At 41.3% G+C, this 19469-nt stretch overlaps 1 protein-coding gene and 1 long non-coding RNA gene across 6 annotated transcripts in view; one reads left to right on the forward strand and one right to left on the reverse strand.

The window, feature by feature from the left end:
- Window positions 1-19469, forward strand: part of LOC148106053 (uncharacterized) — a 74498-nt gene that overhangs the window by 47288 nt on the left and 7741 nt on the right. The window contains exons 4-6 of one of the 3 annotated variants that reach the window (XR_015719639.1): window positions 10481-10529; window positions 11043-11096; window positions 18244-18321. The exons of 1 other annotated variant lie outside the window; for it this stretch is intronic. This is a non-coding gene — a long non-coding RNA (uncharacterized LOC148106053). Of the gene's footprint in view, window positions 1-10480; window positions 10530-11042; window positions 11097-18243; window positions 18322-19469 lie in introns of those variants that run through there. One more of the 3 variants, XR_015719636.1, reaches the window with a different exon arrangement.
- Window positions 174-19469, reverse strand: part of LOC102800029 (C-terminal-binding protein 1) — a 28954-nt gene continuing 9658 nt past the window's right edge. For 2 of the 3 annotated variants that reach the window (XM_087846149.1, XM_087846143.1), the window contains exons 2-11: window positions 13683-13837; window positions 11822-11966; window positions 10499-10602; window positions 10029-10131; window positions 9408-9532; window positions 7656-7745; window positions 7069-7199; window positions 4782-4909; window positions 4504-4618; window positions 174-2796 (exon numbers count right to left, since the gene is read on the reverse strand). In XM_087846149.1, coding sequence (XP_087702275.1) covers window positions 2568-2796; window positions 4504-4618; window positions 4782-4909; window positions 7069-7199; window positions 7656-7745; window positions 9408-9532; window positions 10029-10131; window positions 10499-10602; window positions 11822-11966; window positions 13683-13837 — 1325 coding nt within the window. In that variant the 3' untranslated portion in view covers window positions 174-2567. The remainder of the gene's footprint in view (window positions 2797-4503; window positions 4619-4781; window positions 4910-7068; window positions 7200-7655; window positions 7746-9407; window positions 9533-10028; window positions 10132-10498; window positions 10603-11821; window positions 11967-13682; window positions 13838-19469) is intronic. The other variant, XM_006804531.3, reaches the window with a different exon arrangement.

Below are 19469 nucleotides of genomic sequence, written 5' to 3' on the forward strand. Positions count from 1 at the left end.
AAGCTTCAAACATCATATTGTGGTGTGTGTTCCATAAACATTCAGTAATCGTTCTTTCCTTGGTAAATTTACCAAAATTCATGCTTACTTTAAATCAGAAATTCTCTCATACTCTTGTACATACCCATAACTTCCCCTTAAAACCAAACCCATTGGCATTAAGGAAACAACCATCACCTTTCCACAGTTTATTTCTTTTAAAATAATTCATACAAATGCATACAGTCACAAACGTATCTTTGTCAGGTTGTCAGTTTTGACCAAAAATAATGATATTTACTGTAGAATATAGATTATGTATACTGTATATTGCTACGCCTACTACTTTACCATAAAGGGGACCAAGGTAGGCAACAGTGGACTGTGTGTTACTACCAGGGATGGAAATTCAAGGAGCACCTCGACACTTAAAAAGCGAATCTGATGTGGCGCCCATCATTATAATAAAGGAATGCTCGCAGTTTGTTTTAGAAAAAAACAAGCAGAAGACTTTCGTCCACAGAAAAAGAATGGCATCTTGTTTAAGATTCAAGTTCACAACAGTTCAGCATGATGTTGAGGATTTTGGGGCTCTAGCCTGGCAGTACCTTCAGTATGAGGCGCCCCTTTCAGATATCGCTGGCAAAATTTCCATCCCTGATTGCTACGCTTACTACCTAACTATGAAGAAGACCAGGTAGGCAACAGTAAACTGTTTTTTTACTACTCAGCTGCTGGTAGGAGGGGATCAGAAAGGGTTTGGCAGAGTTTTACGCTTGCATGACACTGTACTCTTCTTGTTATGTGGGAATGTAACCTGTAAGAGATTTAATTTCTGAGAGATTGCTAGGCTAAGTTTGGAATCAGTTTCAATTTCAGGTGTTTATAGTTCGTATTAAGTATTTTGTTAATGGCAGTCTTTGTAATGATGCTTTGTGGAGAGCACAAGCCACCACCCCTCCTCCCAGTGCTGCTTTTTTAGACACAGATACAACCAACTCACATTGACACAGGCAGGCAGAACACCATATGTACACATAGACACGGAGGCCACAGAGAGTGGCTAAACGGTATACTCAAGGAAGGACCCATCTTGAAATGTTAAAGGGATAGTAGTCTGGAAAAATGAGATTTTTATTTTTATTTACTGACTTTGCTTTGTATTTTAAAGTGTCCTGAACAGTATGAAGATTTCATTTGATTCAAGTTCATGCGCATGACTGTTTCTCATCTGTCAGTAAACGTTAACTTTGCTTAACTAGATGTGACATCTGGGAGTGAGTTTAAAACTTCAAATGGAAAGTTGAATGTTTTGCAACTCTACGGGCTGATTGGAGAGATCTATATCTGCAAGGGCAACTTCAGTAATATACTGACTTTGCAGCATGATGAACCATGATTCATCAAACTGTTCATGCTCCATGACCTGCACATTTACTGTGTGTGATAGGGGTACTGTTGTATCATTAGACAGGACAAGATAAACATCCTTGTTTCTCAAAGTGCGGTCTGCTACAAGCTCTCAGTGCATCATTTTGTCGACATATATATTAATAGAGACAAGGAGATAAGTTCCCAGCCTTGGCATACCATTTTACCGCTTTCACGCAGCCTTTCCTCCCACAACCCTCTTGATTTCGGTCAAGCCTTTAGACAAGTCCCAAGAGCAAAGTCACATGCCCCTTAAACATAACTAACAAAAGCAAACATTAGTTCAACTTTAGCTCTTGTTAAAGTTCTTTTTCTAATGTAGCGGGACACGAAAAGGCAAGCAGGTAGAAAAACAAAAGCACTAAGTGGCATGAAAAAAGAATTTATAAAACAAAACTAAAAAAAAAAGAACAAAAAGAAACAAAAAATAACTAAAATACCAACTGCGGAAACTTACTCTCCTGAGATGGTGTGCAAAAAGCTGCCTCTTTTTGGGGGGGCTTGCTAATTTGGGGACATTAAAATAAAAAAACGGATATTGTATTCTCCAACTGGTTCAGCTACATAGAGAGATCACCTTTGCTTTTGTTAAGACTCGAATACAAATATCAGTATCTTCTTGCTTTAAGTCTAAAACTGTACACAGACAGGTTACATTCATTTTATAACCTACTAACTTTGCTTGTACATCAAACTAAGGAAAAGACACAGAAAAGAGAGAAAGACATAAACCCCGCCCCTCTAACTTTGGACACACTACAGTCTAAGACAGAGGAACTTTGATCCTAGTTTTTTCCCCAAATCAACAGATAGTTATTGTTATGTTGTTGTTTTTTTATTTACTTCTGGCACAGAATCTGCAGATCATCCACCGATCGGAAGACCAACTTCTGGTTGGGGCAGCAGACGGCTGCCTTGCTCTTTAATTCATCACCACCTTCCTTGTCTTCCTCTTTGGAGTGTGAACTGGCTATTGGAAACCAGTTGCCAGAGAGTTCTTGAATTGATTGTAATTGGGACGTCAACCGGTCAATCTGACACCAAACCTGATAACAATTGTCACTAGAGAACTTATCGCAATGACACCGGTTGCTGTGCCAACCACCACCAGTCACTAGACAACACGGGAACGTGTGTGTTTTGTGTTTGTGGAGGGGCTACAGCTGGTCATTTGGATGCTGCTCTCTGTCGCCCTCTGGTGGCTTCACTGTGTTCTGTCCGGGAGACGGGGCGTGAGGAGGGTGTGTGACGGCGGGCGGAAGGGTGTGCGCGATTGGCACGGCGCTCTGTACAATGCCTTCAACAGGGGGAGGGAGGCCGCCAGATGGCAAGTTCACTACTCCTGGGGGATACCTGGTGGTAACACACATGGGGAGAGAATAAAATCTGAGAGAATAAGAACTGAGTCATCTTAAATGCAACTAATAAGATTAAAGCCATTTTTGTAAATTCACTTATGCAACCTTAATAACTCACAGGGTCGTGTCTTAGAAAGGATTTACACCTTACTTGACAGTAATAACCCACACCTCACATGACTCACATGATTACAGGGTGGGTCAATAAATCTAAGGTCCAGCTCCAAGAGGACACCCCCACCAAGGGGGTTGTTCATTTCAAGCACTCAACAAAAACAAAGTTAAACTCTAAACAGCTTAGAATGGATAAAAACAGGAATAGCAGAAATTATAAAAAAGTGACATAACTAGGGCTGTTCGATATAACGATAAACATCTATCGTTTCATTTTACGCTAGCGTTCGTTTCGTGGTGTCGCAAAATAAACTGTTTACGGCAATATTTTTTCATGTTTTGATGGTCACTGTAGTGGCTATATTAATTTCTTAAAGTTCTCTCTTTCTCTTATATTTAATATAACCACACTACGGACGGACAAGCGGCTGTTTTTATGCGTTGTTGTTAGCAACAACGACGGTAACACCTTTGCGTGTCCGCTTGTTTATCTTCCACATAAACCTTTCACAATAAAGCTCAAGATCCTGTTGAGACTTTTCAAAATAAACTGAATCACGTGAAAGAGCAGATTATTTACGGATGAGAAGTAAAAAAGAGCCGCCAGGTGCTAAAAAATAAACCTTAGACTCAAACGTTAGAACAGGCTTTTCCCCGCAGCACGCCGTGTAATAAATACTCACAAAGAAAACGGCGGCCGTTACAACTTATGTCTAAAAACGTATCGTTTCATGCATCGGTTAAAACACTCGACTCCAGCTACATGACGCGCAGCTGGAAACACTTCACGCAAGACGAGCTGCCCGAGATTCACAGAATTTACAGAAAATGTTACATTTTTGTGATTTATATCGTTATCGGACGATAGATGTCTTATATCGGGATATGAGATTTTGGTCATATCGCACAGCCCTAGACATAACCATGTCCACATGTTAAACATTAAAGACCACTTAAAAACCCCATGGGCAACAGAAATCCAGAAAACTAGCAAAACCATAACACTGACACTACTTCCGATTATGACAGCATGTTTGATTATTATGTGTCGCTGTGGAATATTTAGATTTGCTGTACATACAGAAATTTGGCCTCCATTTTTGTGGTTGGCAGAAATCTAATTTGAATATAAACTAATAATTATAAGTGGGATATTCATCACCTTCTTCACATCACCAAACAGTGCTTTGTGTAGTAGATGTAGTGCAGTGTTTGGTAAACTGAACTGTGTTGCTATTTCAGGATGTGATACACCCTGCAAGCACTTTTCAATACCCCAGCAGCCAGTGTTTTGTTGTGCTGACATTGCCTGGCTGAATTCCTCATGGCAGGCAGCGACGCTGTCTACCCATCAGTATAATTATAGACTGCCGTGCGACCTCTCTTATCGTGTGTAGTCAGAGCTGTCATCACATCTGCGAGTACTAACAGACTGGGAGTCAACAGGGCAGCAACATGCTCCTTTAAAGCTCGAGTACATTTGAAAGACCAAAACAAACATCAACTGATGATTGTAGCTCTTTTACCCTGAAAGCTTAAGGGTTAAGGTTTCCATATAGTTGGAAAATGTATAGAAAGAAGGAACAACTAAAAACCCAGTCAAGTCATTGCTGGTTGATACCTGTATGCCCCATTGAGCTCAGGGTGGACGGTAGCTGGGTCAACACCTGCCCAGTGGTTGTTCTGGGTGAGGAACTCTTTATTGACGCAGTTCTTTAGACTGTCTGGGATGCGACCTTAAAGAAAAGAAAAATAGGATAGAACAAAAAGAAAGAAGGCCCTTAAAATTCCCCGACAGGAAGCATGGAATTCCTTAAAATACCACTTTTTGGGCTTTTTTCATCAGAAATCATGCTGTCTGCTAAAGTTTGTGTTTCTGTGACCGTGTGTGTGCACTACCTGTCACAGCCCTTCGGATCTCCCTGGCTGCTTCCTCTCGCATTTCCAGTGATGCCTGTTCGCTGTACCAGGCAGCGTGTGGTGTGCAAATCAGATTGGGGGCATCTTTGAGCGGACCCTGACTGAAACTGACAAATACACAAGCAGTACAATCACTCTGAGCTGCAGCAAAATGATTTTGTGCACCACAAAAGGCTTTTGTTTTGTGTTTATTGATGACCTATGCTGTGGCACAAATGTCATTGAATACCATGATATTAACCTCCTAGGACCCTGCGTCCACATATGTGGACATCACATTTTGGGTTATTTAGACCAAAATACTCACTTTTGCTCTACAAGGGCCTGATATCCACTTACGAGGACATTATACTGCTGCTGTTCTATCAAAATTCTAACAAATATCCTCATTTGTGGCTCTCATTTTTCTTAGAAACAAAAATCAGGTAAAAAAAAACAACATTTGATAATTTTTTGTTTTTACATTCATCGGGTCCCAATCAGCCCAAATATCAAAGAGAAATTAAAAATGCATGCTCTGGAAGAGTTTGGGTCTTAGGAGGTTAAACATAAACTTAGTAAACATTCTTGTAAACTGCCCCTAATTATTCATGGAAGTGAAGTAAGATGCTGCAAATATTCAACAATGATTTTGGTCCATAAGATATGAAACCATCGTGCAGATTTATCAGCTGCCAATCCATGATGCACATCTCCCGTTCTATCACATCTCTAAGGAGTAATATTGGATGAACATCTGCTGACTATGGAGGTTATGTGAGGACTTGAACTGATCGTTATGTTAAAAAAAACAGTTTGACATTATTTGAGTTTCGTGACATGGTGTGTTATGCTGCTGGAAGCAGTCATCAGAAGATGGGTACACTGTGGTCACGATAGGATAGAGAGGGTAGGCAACAATGCTCAGCTAGGTAATGGCTTTCAAATGATGCTCACTTGACAGCAAGGGCCTAAAGTGTGCCAAGAAAACATCCCCCACTCCAATACAGGGTAGGGCAGATCCATGCTTTCTGACCCTACCATCTAAAGACTGCAGCAGAAATTGAGACTCATCAGACCTTCTATTATCTTCTAATATCCAATTTTGGTGAACCGTTGTGAGTTTTAGCCTCAGTGTCCTGTTCTTCTTCTGCTACTGTAGGCCATCTGATTCAAGCTTCAATGGGTTGTGCATTCAGAGACGTTCTTCTGCATACCCCAGTTGCGCTGAGTCGTTAGTTGAGATTACTGTTATCATCCTATCAGCTCAAAGCAGTCTGGCCATTGACCTCTGACCTCTGGTATCAACAAAGCATTTTCTCGCAGAAAACTACCACTTAACCCTTTAAGACCTACCATAGAACCAAGTCCGCCAGAGCTTATATTATATTTTTACATGCTGTGGAGCCATTTTTGGGAGCATTTCAAGTTGCTATACATCAATACAACCATTATAGCCCAATTATAATAATATGTATGCATTAAGTGCATAGTAACTACATAAATTGCAAAAAAGTGCAATAAACTACAAAAAAAATTAAAATCGTTTTTGTTTTTTGAACATATATTTCTAGTTAGAGAAATTTAAGAGGCTTATCCCTCAAAACTGTAAATACAAAAAAGTTGCACAAAATAGTTTCCCACCACAGGAAATTTATTTTGAGTGTCTTCATAGTTTTATGTTTGAAATACACCAATTTTTATATACTGCAGGAAAAACAAAAATAAATATTATAGTGCAGATTTGCAAATGAGCAGCATATGCATCAAAATAAACTATTTCCAGCAGTGCAATATGAGTCCTAAGCATCCCAGAAACGACACAGAAAGTCATAAAGTCAAACATAACTTTTAAAAACACCAGTATAGGCTCATGAGGCCTTGATGGTAAAAAACTACATTTCCGCAAAAATGACGTCACTTCCGGTTTTGGGCAGGACCATTTTTAGTTACGCAAAACAGAGCGTGCCCGCTTCGACCGGCTTTAAAGGGTTAATCGATTTTTTTTTCTCTTTTTCTATTTTCTGTCAACCTTACAGATGGTTGTGTGAAATCCCAGCGGATCAGCAGTTTCTGGAATACCGGCACCAAAACCATGCCATGTTCAAAATCAGTTAAATCATCTTTCTTTAACATTCTGATGGTTGCCTTGACTGCCGATTAGATATTTGCATTAACCAGCAGTTGAATACATACCTAATAAAGTGGCCAGTAGCACTGATGGAATAATTCATGAATTCATTAACGATAAAGTCAAAAATAGCTAGCAGTTAAAACAGGAGGTTACCTGAAAGGCTCTGACTCATGAACATCCAGGGCAGCTCCACGTATCCTTCCCTCCTTCAAGGCCTGAGCCAGAGCCTTCTCATCCACCAGACCCCCCCTTGCTGTGTTCACCAGAAACGCCCCCTGACGCATCTTTAACACACACACACACAGTCAGTGATATATGTTCAGTTGAGCTTAACACCACATTTACATTTTAAGACCGGTGCCCCTGTACATAAAGACTCAGAAACAAATCCCTTTCAGTAATGCTAATAAAAAAGAAATCACATTTTCTGCTCACAGTGCAGAATTTCCAGTAATAATTTATGGGCCCACACTGAGCAATTGTCTTTTCACTTATCCTCTCCCAGTTAGGGTAGAAGTGTTTAAAGCTAAAATCCTTTAAGGAGAAAAGCCGATATCTGATAGTCCTTCAGACGTGGTACAGAACCTCATTAATCTGTAAAATAGTGGGCTTCCCTGGGTGTAGGCCTGTTTAATATTTATGGCTATGGGACTCAGTAGCTGATGTGAGGCTAAAGAAATCATTTATGCTTCGGTGTACCTGCTCAGTGTTGGGCGATGAGTGCGAATGCCGATCTTTACCTGTTTGATGGTGAAGTCATTGATCAGGTGGTGGTTGTGCTCGTTGAGGCTGCAGTGCAGAGACACACAGTCAGAGTGGAAGAGCAGATCCTGAGGAAGAGAAAAAAGGAGCCACTTAATCCCAATCCCAACAGAAATGTTGAGCCAGGTCCAGACGACAGTTACTGTTACTTAGCACGAGGTGGCGTCTCTCCTTTTCCACACACAGTGGTCACAGCACCGTTGCAATAAATGCCTATTTGTCACGGCGGATTGTGGAGAAAGCATTCTCGTCAGCAAAGAGAATCGGAGACAAAGGATTTGTTTCCCTGTAAAAAGAGGATTTAGTCTGAATCCATTTAAATGCTGTGCTAGTGATGAGCTCTTATTGGTTAAATACGAGCTGAGTGGAAATTGTTTTTGGCACGCACGCAGGTGAGCATTGTTGTGTGACAGGTGCTTTGCTGATATTTGTGCAAAGCAATAAGTGTCATTCTTGACACAGCTGCATTTTGCTCTGCTTCCCCTCATTTTCTGTCATGTGCATACTGTGACAGCTATAGCTTCACATTAATCTAAACACTGGCTTTCTACCAATTTTTGGCACTGTTGGGTCTCTATTGTCAACAATAGCCTTCATACGGTCAGAGCTGGGCTCAGGGGTCGTGCTCACATGTTACTTAGGGGCAGTCAGAATAAAGTTAAAGGAAAAAGAGCAAAAACTGCCTGTATCACACATACACCAAAGCCCAGTATAAGTATAGGTAAGTATAAGTAAATATATGTATATATTAGTATTAGTGTATATGTATAAATAAGTGAAAATCAGTGAAAACATGCAAATATGCAGATGGAAATGAGCATAGCACGTCCCCTTAAAATCCGATTCTCAGTAGTAACTCACAAGCCATTGCAATTTTTCATCAAACGTCGCCCTTAAATCCACTCAAAATCAAATTAGCTGTGGAATTTAATTAGCTTTCACTTCTTTTATGGTCTCAGTGTCACATAGTGTATACCAGCGGTCCCCAACCCCCGGGCCTCGGACCGGTACCGGTCCGTGAGTCGTTTGGTACCGGGCCACAAGAGTTGAGGCTCAGGTGTGAAATGTATAGTTTTCAGCGTTATTTTGTTATCATTTTTATCGTTAACTTGGTTTTCCTGGGTCTTTTCACGTGTGTTATGAATAAATCTTCTTTTTTTCGGTACCGGTACTAGTTTTATTTTGTTGTATTTATCCACGACACCTTAAAGGCCGGTCCATGGAAATATTGTCGGGCATAAACCGTGGCGCAAAAAAGGTTGGAGACCGCTGATGTATACGACCGATGCCTGTAGATGTCAAGGATGCAGAGGTATGAAAAGGCTGCCTATGAGTTTAACTTTCTATTGATCAAGATTCACACAGGACTAATGGACTTTTATTGTAAATTTGGCTCCAAAAAAATAATCATTCAATATCAATCAGATAATAATCAATCAGAATAATCAGTCTAATCTTTCATTAACCATTTCGATTTTCTCTCAAATGGTTGAGGAGTAAGGTGACGTGCACATGGTAAAATCTAGGCGGAGCTTATTTTTTCTACCTGCGTTCAGACAGGAGTGCCCTGTTTGTACTTCCACAGCATCAACAGTGATGGAGTTACCATTTGAAAATAATGACTCCATGCTAAATAAACTGTTAAAAGATGGTTTTATACAGAAGAGCTGACAAAAGTGAAAAGAGGCTGATGTTTAAAATATAAAATGGTTTCACAAGTGTGTGTTTACCTGTAGTGTGGTGACCCTTTGTAATCCCAGGGATCTTTCTACACCGTCAGCCAAATAAGGGTCGTAGAAAATCACACTGAAGCCAAAGGCCTTGGCTCGCAGGGCTACAGCCTGGCCCACTCGACCTAGAAACACAGGAATACCCGCGGGCGTGGAATTACATTAACATCAATACTCATGCAGGGGCATTAGAAAAACTGCAAACATATAAATATATGAAACCATTTGAATGTGCTATTAAAAAGAAGCCACAATAGACTTTATCCACGTGCATCTAATATTCCGCTTTTTGTCTTTTGCTAACACAAATTACATACTGCGATTCTCTGACTGCTCCCACGTTTGCTCATTATTACTGGAAAACCCTTTTAGAAGGTACATGGAAGAGATTTGCATTGCTTCTGGTTAATCCGCTTATATTTTATTGGCAGTAACCCCTCGGGAAGCCAATTTAGCTGAGCTAAGGACAAAAGTTCCCCGAATCAAACTAGAAACGACAGAACAAATGTTGGAAATGTAAAAACAAACAGCAGATTCTGACCAGCTGACCAAACATTGTCCCTGCGTGTTAGTATGATCACGGCGAGCACCTCAGCATGCTGACCTCGGTGTGTTACTCACCGAGCCCGATGAGTCCCAGGGTCTCTCCTCTGATCCTCGCTGCTCCCGACGCCACCTCACGGATCTGTTCCACACTCTGAACACGGGTCCCCTCCCGCAGAGCCTGGCACGAATACCAATTAGTTATTACACGCATACACAAGGCAGAGCACACAAACGTTACAGTTGAACATGATCCAGCCATACATCATAATATCTGGACTCAATGACCAAAGTCTAAGTCGTTTCAGGTCTAAATAATGATTTGAGGAACAAATCATTTTACTGTACCTTCTACATCTTACATCAACGTCTTTCAAATACAGCCACATTCTAAAGAAAATGAATGAACGTTTCAATTTTTCTGATTGGTAACTGTCGAAACTAAAATTGTGATAACCGAATGCACACCACTAACCAAGACATTTAAAATAAGTCGCTTTAATCCATTTAATTTGAGACTCTTTTATCAGCCACAGGGAGCTACAAACCTGATGCAGCCAGGTGGTGCGTCGGTACAAGGTGAGGATGTGACACAGCGTGGAGTCTGCCGTTTCCTCCACGGAGGCGGCTGGCATATTACAAACAGCTATGCCTGTTGGACCAGAAAGCAGATAAGGATTGGTAATAGCTTTTAAAAACCATTTTGAGAGAGAAATGAAGTTTGGTGAAAGCTATTTTTGTGGGGAAGTACGAGCTGAAGGTGTCAGCAGTTTTTTTTTTTCCTGTGCAAAATACAAAACTACTCGACACTTTAAAATGGCAGAGGCTCTCGGTAGAAGAAGATAAGGGAAGTTAGTAAAGTTCAGGCTGTTGCAGGAGCAAACTGAGTTTTAAAAAAGTTCTCCTTTTTTCTATTACAGATTTTTTGCAAACATGGCAACTGGTAGCTAGGAAGTTTAAAATTTGACTTAATGTTTAGGTCATATGCATTTACACAAAAGTCGACTTTTTCGTGTTTCATATATTAAATTACTTAAAAAAAAATGTATTTAAAGGGGCTCTATTATTCTAATTTTAAAAATGTCTTTGCAGATTTGGCTCACTTCTCATTGGCTGTTCCGCAAAAACAAAAGGTTTAAACACAAGGTGGGTGTTACTTCTGTGTTTATAGCAAGATCTGTTCCCAAAGCATGCAAAAAAGCTTCTTTAAATGCTTTGTTTGTCTTTTTTATTTTAAATTTTGGACACATCAAAAGTTAACATCCATCGTTGCAAGAGTAAATTTACAATAGAAAGTAAGGAACAGCATAAGTGTGATGAAGTTTGTGCTTAATTTTGGAAAAAGCATCTCTTTACTAGATGAAGCCACTCCCCCCCTCACATAGGAAGGACAGTCGGTCATACCAAAGACTGGATCGTTTTTTATTGAATAATAATAATCGTGGCGATCGTGGCTCAAGAGTTGGGAGTTCGCCTTGCAATCAGAAGGTTGCAAGCCCCGGCTCGGCGCGATATGGCAGCCTCGCTTCTGTCAGTCTGTGGCTACAACTGTAGCTGCCTCCACCAGTGTGTGAATGGGTGGATGACTGGGTGTGTAAAGCGCTTTGGGGTCCCTAGGGGGGACTAGTAAAAAGCACTATACAAATACAGGCCATTTACCATTTAATAAATTCATACGCCAATGCTCATCTTAAGTATTTTAAAACATAAAAAATAATAAGACCAAATTGTCAGAGACGCTTCTTTCTTGTTAGATTACTAAGAGGAAAATTAAAACCTGTGCCAGTTCTGCCTGTGTCTTTAAGACTGCACTGAAACAGCTGGGAAGCACAATTATGCAAATATGTGCACGTATGCGTGCATGTTCCTACCAAGTTCTCCAGCAGATTTAATATCAATGTTGTCATAACCGCTGCCGATTCGGACGATGATACGCAGCGCTTTAAACTTCTCCAGGTCTTCTCTCATTAGAGTGATGGTGTGGTACATCAGCGCTCCTACAGCTTCATTTAGGACCTGGAAACACACACAACACAACATATAGAGCAAGTTAACATATAAGAAATTATTATTATTTATTTATTTTTCCCTAAGAATTACATTTCATTGATATTTTGCCTTTTGAAGTAAGATTAAGACAAATTAAGATAAGGTGTCTGCATCGAACTAAACTGTCTAATATTAGAATTAATACGATTCACACTGAATTCTCGGTGACTTTTAATCATTTCTAGCTTATTGTCTGACAATAACCTCAATGGCTCAGAAGCAGATAATAAGATTATCATATAGAATTGAATGCATTACAGAGCCGACACCTTTTAATTGGTTCTCAAGGAATCGTGTGATCGTTCTGTAATGTTGCCAGCCCCCTGGTTCATATGTGCGAGGGGATGAAAATGACATGCGGTTCAATTACAGTAAAGAAGCCCTTTTAATTACACAATGAGATGGCTGCTTATTAGAGAACCAGAGACAGAGAGCAAGAGAAGGATGGCGAGGGAGGGAGTGCCATCTGTTTCTCCCACACTGTGGCCTACTGAGCGCGCTCACAGAGAGGGTGCGCCTGGCAGACACCCAGTACACGACATAACCCTGCCAGACACACAAACCCATTTACAATCCGTAGTGACTGTTGCAGAATCTGACCCACATTCAAGTTTGTACTTGATTTTTGTGCATCCCTTTTGTTTTAACATCATCTATTTAACTTTAGACTCTTCTCTTAGGTTAAACGTTTGCTCTGTGATGGCCAGTGTGAAAATAATGTCTCATGCTTCCTGAATCACTCTTCTCAGTCTGGCGAATCCTGCCTTTGTCATCCTGATGGAAAAACCTCATCATTCGGTATATTCAGTTGATTTTTTTTGAGCACATAGCATTTCTGAATGTAGACCTGACCAACTGAAGGAAGCCCAGACATATCTGTCTCTGCTCTGTGGTGGCCAGTGTCTCATGCTTCCTGAATCACTCTTCTCAGTCTGAGTCTGGCGAATCCTGCCTTTGTCATCCTGATGGAAAGCACATAGCATTTCTGAATGTAGACCTGACCAACTGAAGGAAGCCCAAACATAACACTGCCCCAACAGACTTGTATGGTAAGCACTGGGCATGATGGGTAAATCACTTCATCCACATCTCTTCATTCCCATCACCCTGAAACAGGATAAATCTGGGCTTCTCAAGTCTCGTGAACTTTTTCCATCGCTACAATCTTCATCCTTCGGGAGAAAAAGAAGCCTTTTTTCCGATCACCCTCACTTTTTAAAGACTGTGTAGCTGTTTAGTCGTAATCCCTTGAGTTCTTCTGACATTGTGTGTGTATTCTTACCTGTTTGCTTAGCTAAATCCAGATGGTGACTTTTTTGGGCTAGGCAGTATTATATTTTAAAGCTTTAAATTAAATCTTCTTTTTGGTGCCATTCCTTTACCGAGTCATATCTCTTTAAGCCTATTAGATATGGCAGCATCATTAAGTCAGGAAAGCAGGAAAAGAGTTTTAAATCACTGGTTTCTGAATTGGTTGACGTTGCTTTCATTATTCCTTCACCCCATGGTGACAAGTTTCATGTCAGCTACTTGGTTATCTTTCTGTTTGATCCATATATGCAAAATTAGTAAAAGCAAACGCTTTACTTTGCCTGTTTTTTTTCTGTTTAGCTGAAACACAAAAACATCCTGATAGAATTATTATTGCACTTTATGCGTACATGTTTACTTCACGCATGTTACCTTCTCGTGGATCTCCTGTGTGGACTGAGCGTCACAGAACGCTACGGTTGCTACGTCTTTGAGGATGGGCATCTCCACAGTGCAGTCTCGCCCGTCCAGCAGCGCCACCAGGGGGCGCGGATGCATAGGCCCGTTCATAATGGGGGGCCTGATGCCTGAAAACGCAAGAAGTGAGGGACAAAGAGTCAGATCGGCAGAACAAAAGAAGACAGGGAAGACATGGGTGGAAACGTAGGCTGTGGTACTGAAACAGCACCAGTGTGAATCTCCTACAGAAGGAACGAGGATACTTGTTCTGTACTTCATTAAAACTTCCAACGTTCACTTTTGTGTAGGAAATGTTAAAGTGAAAATAAGGATGAGGTCCCAGGCACACACGAGGCCGCTGCTGTATCTGCATCCCATAATGTTTCTGTTCTGAGGCAGTGGTTGCCATGCCAACGGTGACAATAGGCGTGGAGGGAAAAAAGCTGTTTCTCGGAGCAGCTGTCTGCCTGTTGCGGAGCTAATTCCTCTCGTGTGAGGTCATGTTTCACAGCTGTTTTTCTCCTCATAACTTTGAAATATTTCAGTTTTTGCTTAATTACTGCTGATTTAGGATTAAATTTGCTGACTTTATGAAACAGGCGGTAATTTAGAAGATGGATGAGGTGGGTGTCGTAGCTGTTCTAGTAGAAAATAGCGTTGAAAAGGCAAATCTTGCTATATGAATTTAGTGTTATTAATAATGAGGAAAAACAACAGCCTGTGATAATGAAGAATACTTTTTATTCCAGCCTGTTCAAAAGTCTTTATATACTGAATGTAAATGCTCATCCCCATGGACTCAGAGTGCATCTTGGGAGCTGCTTACTTGGAAAAAATGGGGCGGTGTTGATACGAAAATAACTAGGCATGCAGCCTGAAGCACTAGATTATATCTCAGTTGTTTATTGTGCAGCATAGTTTGGATGAAACCAAGTGTCTCTTTATAAATATACAAGAAAAATGCAAATAGAAAAACATCAAAACATCGCTGGAAGGGGTAAACGTGCCGGTGCATAAGGAAGTGCAACAGTTCGCAAGGGATAGAGGTTTGCCACGCGAGACAGCGAGTCTCTGAAATCCGACTGAAATCTGTCAATAACCGAATTACAGCGAACTCCTCCTGCACCCCTGCCACAGGGTGTTTTATTAAATCATATCTAAAGATTAAACCATTACCCTGAGAGTGCTGCTGGGCTGTACAGGAGGAAAAATGGTATTTAACAATGAAGATATGCCAAATGACCCCACTAGTGGGCCTTTGTTGAAGTTATAACAAGAACAAGGGTTGATAGGAAGGGGATTTATTAGTTTTCCTTGAATATTCCTTCCTGCTGCATTTTCCTGCATCGTTTCCCTCCCTTTCTCTTTCCACATAACCGATGGAATAATTATTCCAGATGACTGAGGGCCTTACAGTCTGAGACAGAAGACATCTGAGGGACATAGAGATGCAGATTCTGAAGAAAGTCCTGGCTGTGTGTGTGTGTGTGTGTGTGTGTAATTGGGGTTTTTTGACATGTAAAGTTTTGACAGCCCTCTGAAACACTGCAGATGAAATAAGTGCAGAGTTATGCCTGTTTTTGCTGATGCTGACAAAGCCATCATTCATCGCTGACTTTTCCCCCCATCTGAGATGTGCAGCCTGACATCTCGAATAAGCAGCCTCCTCTGTCAGTTCACTCAAAATATTCCACTCAAAACTCAAAGGATACACAATTGACCTTCCCCGAGTTTTAGCGTGTTTTCCATTTGCATTAACCGACATCGTGCAAAAGAAGCCAAGTTATTAAACCAGTCATTTCAATTAAACGTAATCAAGATTCTAGGGTCTACGCAATAGTTTGCATGCCAAGAATCCCTGAGAAGCGTACTTGTGGACAGAAGTTTGGCAGCTCCAAACTTACGAATTAGTTTGAGAAATCTGAAAAAATAACACTCGTCTCCTGGCAGCTACAGCTTCAACGAGAGCCCAGTTGATGCTCATTGTCAGTTTGGATTTTGCTGCTGTTTACCTGTTTTCTTGCACTTAAAGGCTGCGTTTCTCTACTTCAAACAGTGAGTTCATGCTTTTCAGATTATTGAAGACAGAAGCATGAGGGGGGAAAAAGAAGCAGAATGAATGCAACTTTCAGAATGACTGAAACATAAAGGGACTTTCCAATTTATTAAATTGAGTAATGCAACATGTTTTTTGAGGTTGCATCCTGTTGTTGGAGAAGTCGGTGTCCCAACCTTTCCTGCAGTGGATTGATTTCTTCCTGTGTGACTGTTTTATGTTGCTGCAAAACAGCTCAGAGAGACACCTCTGCTCTTTGATTTGGAGTGATGTCTGAGCCTGACCTTTAGCACTGATGTTTTGATTATTTCATCTTTGTTGGCTTTCTGTTAACACTGGAAATTTGCATTTAACATTAATTACATTGGCCAGGAACTGGTTGCTGCTTTGATCTTTTTTTTCTTTCATTTGCTTCACTACAAGATGAGGACTGTGTTGTATTTGTAACCACTAGGAGTAAATAAGTGTAACAGTATAATTAAGAGAAAAGGGGCAGACTGGGGGAAAACATCCAATTAACTTCTATTTATAAAAGTATGCATGATGATGGATGAGGATTTTTTTCTCATGTGAAAGGCCCATCGTGGGAAGTAAATAGGTCATTAAGGTTGAAACTCTGACTCCACATACTTGCAGCAGTTTTCACTGGTGTGCATGCACGAGGAAGTAATGTCTGCAGCGTTACGTTGCATTTCAGCTTGTACGTCTCATTAGGCTGCAGCCATTAAAGTTGTGCTGTGACACAAAATAAGCTTTCAGTTTATATTAAGAAAACACAAGGGGTCTGCATTCAGTTTGTCTCGTTTGTTCCGCCTGCCGTTAACTCAGCAACTTTCCCTTTGTTTAAAGACGCGGTTATTTTTAAACTAGCACGCTATAAGCGCATGACAAAATACACAGAGAGCCGCTTCGCTGTCGGGAATTTAACACCAACAGTTGTGTTCAAACACGTTTCAGTTTTGGTTTCATGTGGTATAAAGCTGTCGTGCAGCCACAACAGAAGCTCAGCTACTTGTACGTGAGCTTAAACTTGGTTTCCACCTCAGTTTTGCCCACAGCATGTTGTCCTGGTTTAATATGGGCATTTCCTTCATACTTCCACTGATAAAAAAGAAAAGCAAGTGCACTCAGAAGCTGCACGGAGACAAAGAATAGCTCCCATCACTCGACTTCTGCATTGTTGATCTGATGAAGCAGTCCAGTGAGGTGAAACTCAAATCTTGCACATGGTGCCTTATGTGGCCTGCTAAAACATCAGCTATCCCTAATAGGATTTGCCTGGAGGCCATTGCACTTACACATCAATATGAAATCTATGGTGCATAGCTTAGAAAATGGAATCCAGCGGCAGCGAGAAGAAATACGGCACCGCGCTGCTCGGTTTTTGGCACTGACGTGGAAAAAGTAGTAACTGAGCAGACAGGATTTTCATGAAATCTTGTCATTCTGGTATTATTTTTATGGGGGGGGGGGTTACAGGGATTCCAGACATTTCTCCCGCACACTTGGTCAGACTGAGGGAGGAAATAGCTCTCATTCCAGCACCATGAATGACCTTGGGAGTACCAGCACTTCAGCCTGCTGAGTAGTACTCGGCAATAAAACACTGCTTTATTCACTCTCTGTCTCTTCCCCCACACTCACAAACCACAGCAGTGCCCTGTAAATATTAATCCTCCAACTCGAATGGTCATTATTTCTTGGTCTTTTTTTATTACTGGTATTTTTCTCGCTCTCCCGTCACTTTAAACACTCATTAAATCCTTCATTATATTAAATAATTGCCCAGACTTCCAGTTCCCTAACTGTAAACGCTTATCCCTCTCCTTTCCCTCTCTCATTATATTAAATACTCCAGTAATCTCTCACTCGGTCTTTCTTTACCTCTCCCGTAGCCCCGGGGCTTGGTGACTGCTGGGGGCTTTCACAGTGCAAACAGGCCTCTTGACGGCCAACAGGGCGAGAGCTTCAGCTCTGCTCGTGCTTTTCCATCCAGCATTTCTGAACAAGTACTCTTTAACTCGGATGCACAAGCATGAACAGTAGACATTTTGAGTAAACGCAGCAAAGCAGTGGTTGTGATTTGCAACTTAGGAAAAATGAAAACAAAGAAAGTTTTGTTCATTGTTCACTATAATACAATAACCATCTGTACAGTAATAGTTGAGCCTGGGGAGGGGGGGCAAGATCAAATGACATCATAGATATGAAAATAGGCTCCGTCCCAAAGTAGCAAAATGATGGTAATGCCATTTGATTGACATTTAGAAATTGAAAAAGCATCTGCCAGTGACTGCTGGGACTGCAGCACGAGAGCCAATGGGAAAGCCCCGCGGCCTGCCTGCATCCAGCTGTCATTGACCAGCTCTTAGGAACAGCTGGATTTTAGTCCCCGAGGAGGGAGGCCCTGTTTTCACACTGTCAGTCAACAAAGACAATTAAAAGGATCAGCTAATTTCATGCGTTTTAAATGTACAGGTCAACGGGACGTCGGCCAGCCTCGATGCAGAATGATCTGCCAAAACAAGCTGCAGCGGACCTGATTTTTCCCACAAGAGCGTGCACTCTAGTAACAAGGGTAAGCAGCTCCGAAGCATCTATAGGCCTTCCTCTGTGTTGAACTATTAGTCAGCTGAAAAAAGGTCATAACTATTGTTACAGTTTATTTATTAAGCTGTAAGCTAAGAACAGTTAGAAGAATAGTTCCCGTTTTCTTCATTTCAATATTTAAAAACAAATCTTCACGTTCCTTTTCCTCGTTCGACTACATTCAGCTCCAGCAGATCAAGTGTTTTTGTTTTTCACTGTGCGAGCGAGAAAGCGGGGACGACATCGCTGTCGGCACCTGTGATCGCTCAAGTCGCCTGCAGCCGTAGAAACCAATCATCGAGCCACAGCATGGCTGATTTATAATGCCGCTGGCTCTTGTGGCGTGCAGCAACCACAAGAGCCCCCGTATCCTCCTTCTCACCCCTTCAGTGTTCGTCTCAACATCTCTTCATCTGTTGTTGCCTCATTTTTTGGTCTCCATCTCTCATTTCAGTCTCACTTTCCCAGGCTTTCTTCATCTCCCTTGCCGTTTTTCTTTTTTTCTCCCGCTCTGCACAACTCCCTAGCAATGCATAAAGGCGTGTATGTATAATAGTTGTGTTTATATTGCTGAAAAGCGGGTGAATATCCAGGAACAAAGCGTTCAGGGGTGGCTTGATGTTTCTGTCTTTCGTCTTTCTCTCCCTACCCCCACTTCAATTCCCAGGAAGGAAAAATAAGAAGATATCCATCACCACCGGTCCTCCTTCTTTCATGGACTCACACACCTACACGGTAACACAGGTATTACACTCTTGCCTCGTCAATCAGTGCTTTTGGACTAATATACGGTGACGTATGACACACACAGGTGCTTACACATAGAAACGATCACCATGCAGGCCTCTCATTTGCAGGTATGGTGTCAGCAAAGCAGTTCAGGTTTGTCAGGTCTTTGTTCTCATAATGAAAGACACCAGCAGCAAAACAGACAAGGACGCACAATAACAGCAACTCAGTAATGGCAACCAGTTCAAAGTTTGACGAGGCAGGCTATAGTTCCAGTTGTGCTATGAATTCAGCAGAAGTATGAGGGAAAAGGCAGAGGTTATGATTTAAAAGCATAGCCTTATACTTTAAATACTCCAGAGACTGTAATTGTTAAAAATAATTTA

Source organism: Neolamprologus brichardi, chromosome 2 (assembly GCF_056152115.1).
Source record: "Neolamprologus brichardi isolate AB-2024 chromosome 2, ASM5615211v1, whole genome shotgun sequence".
NCBI classification, from domain to species: Eukaryota; Metazoa; Chordata; class Actinopteri; order Cichliformes; family Cichlidae; genus Neolamprologus; species Neolamprologus brichardi.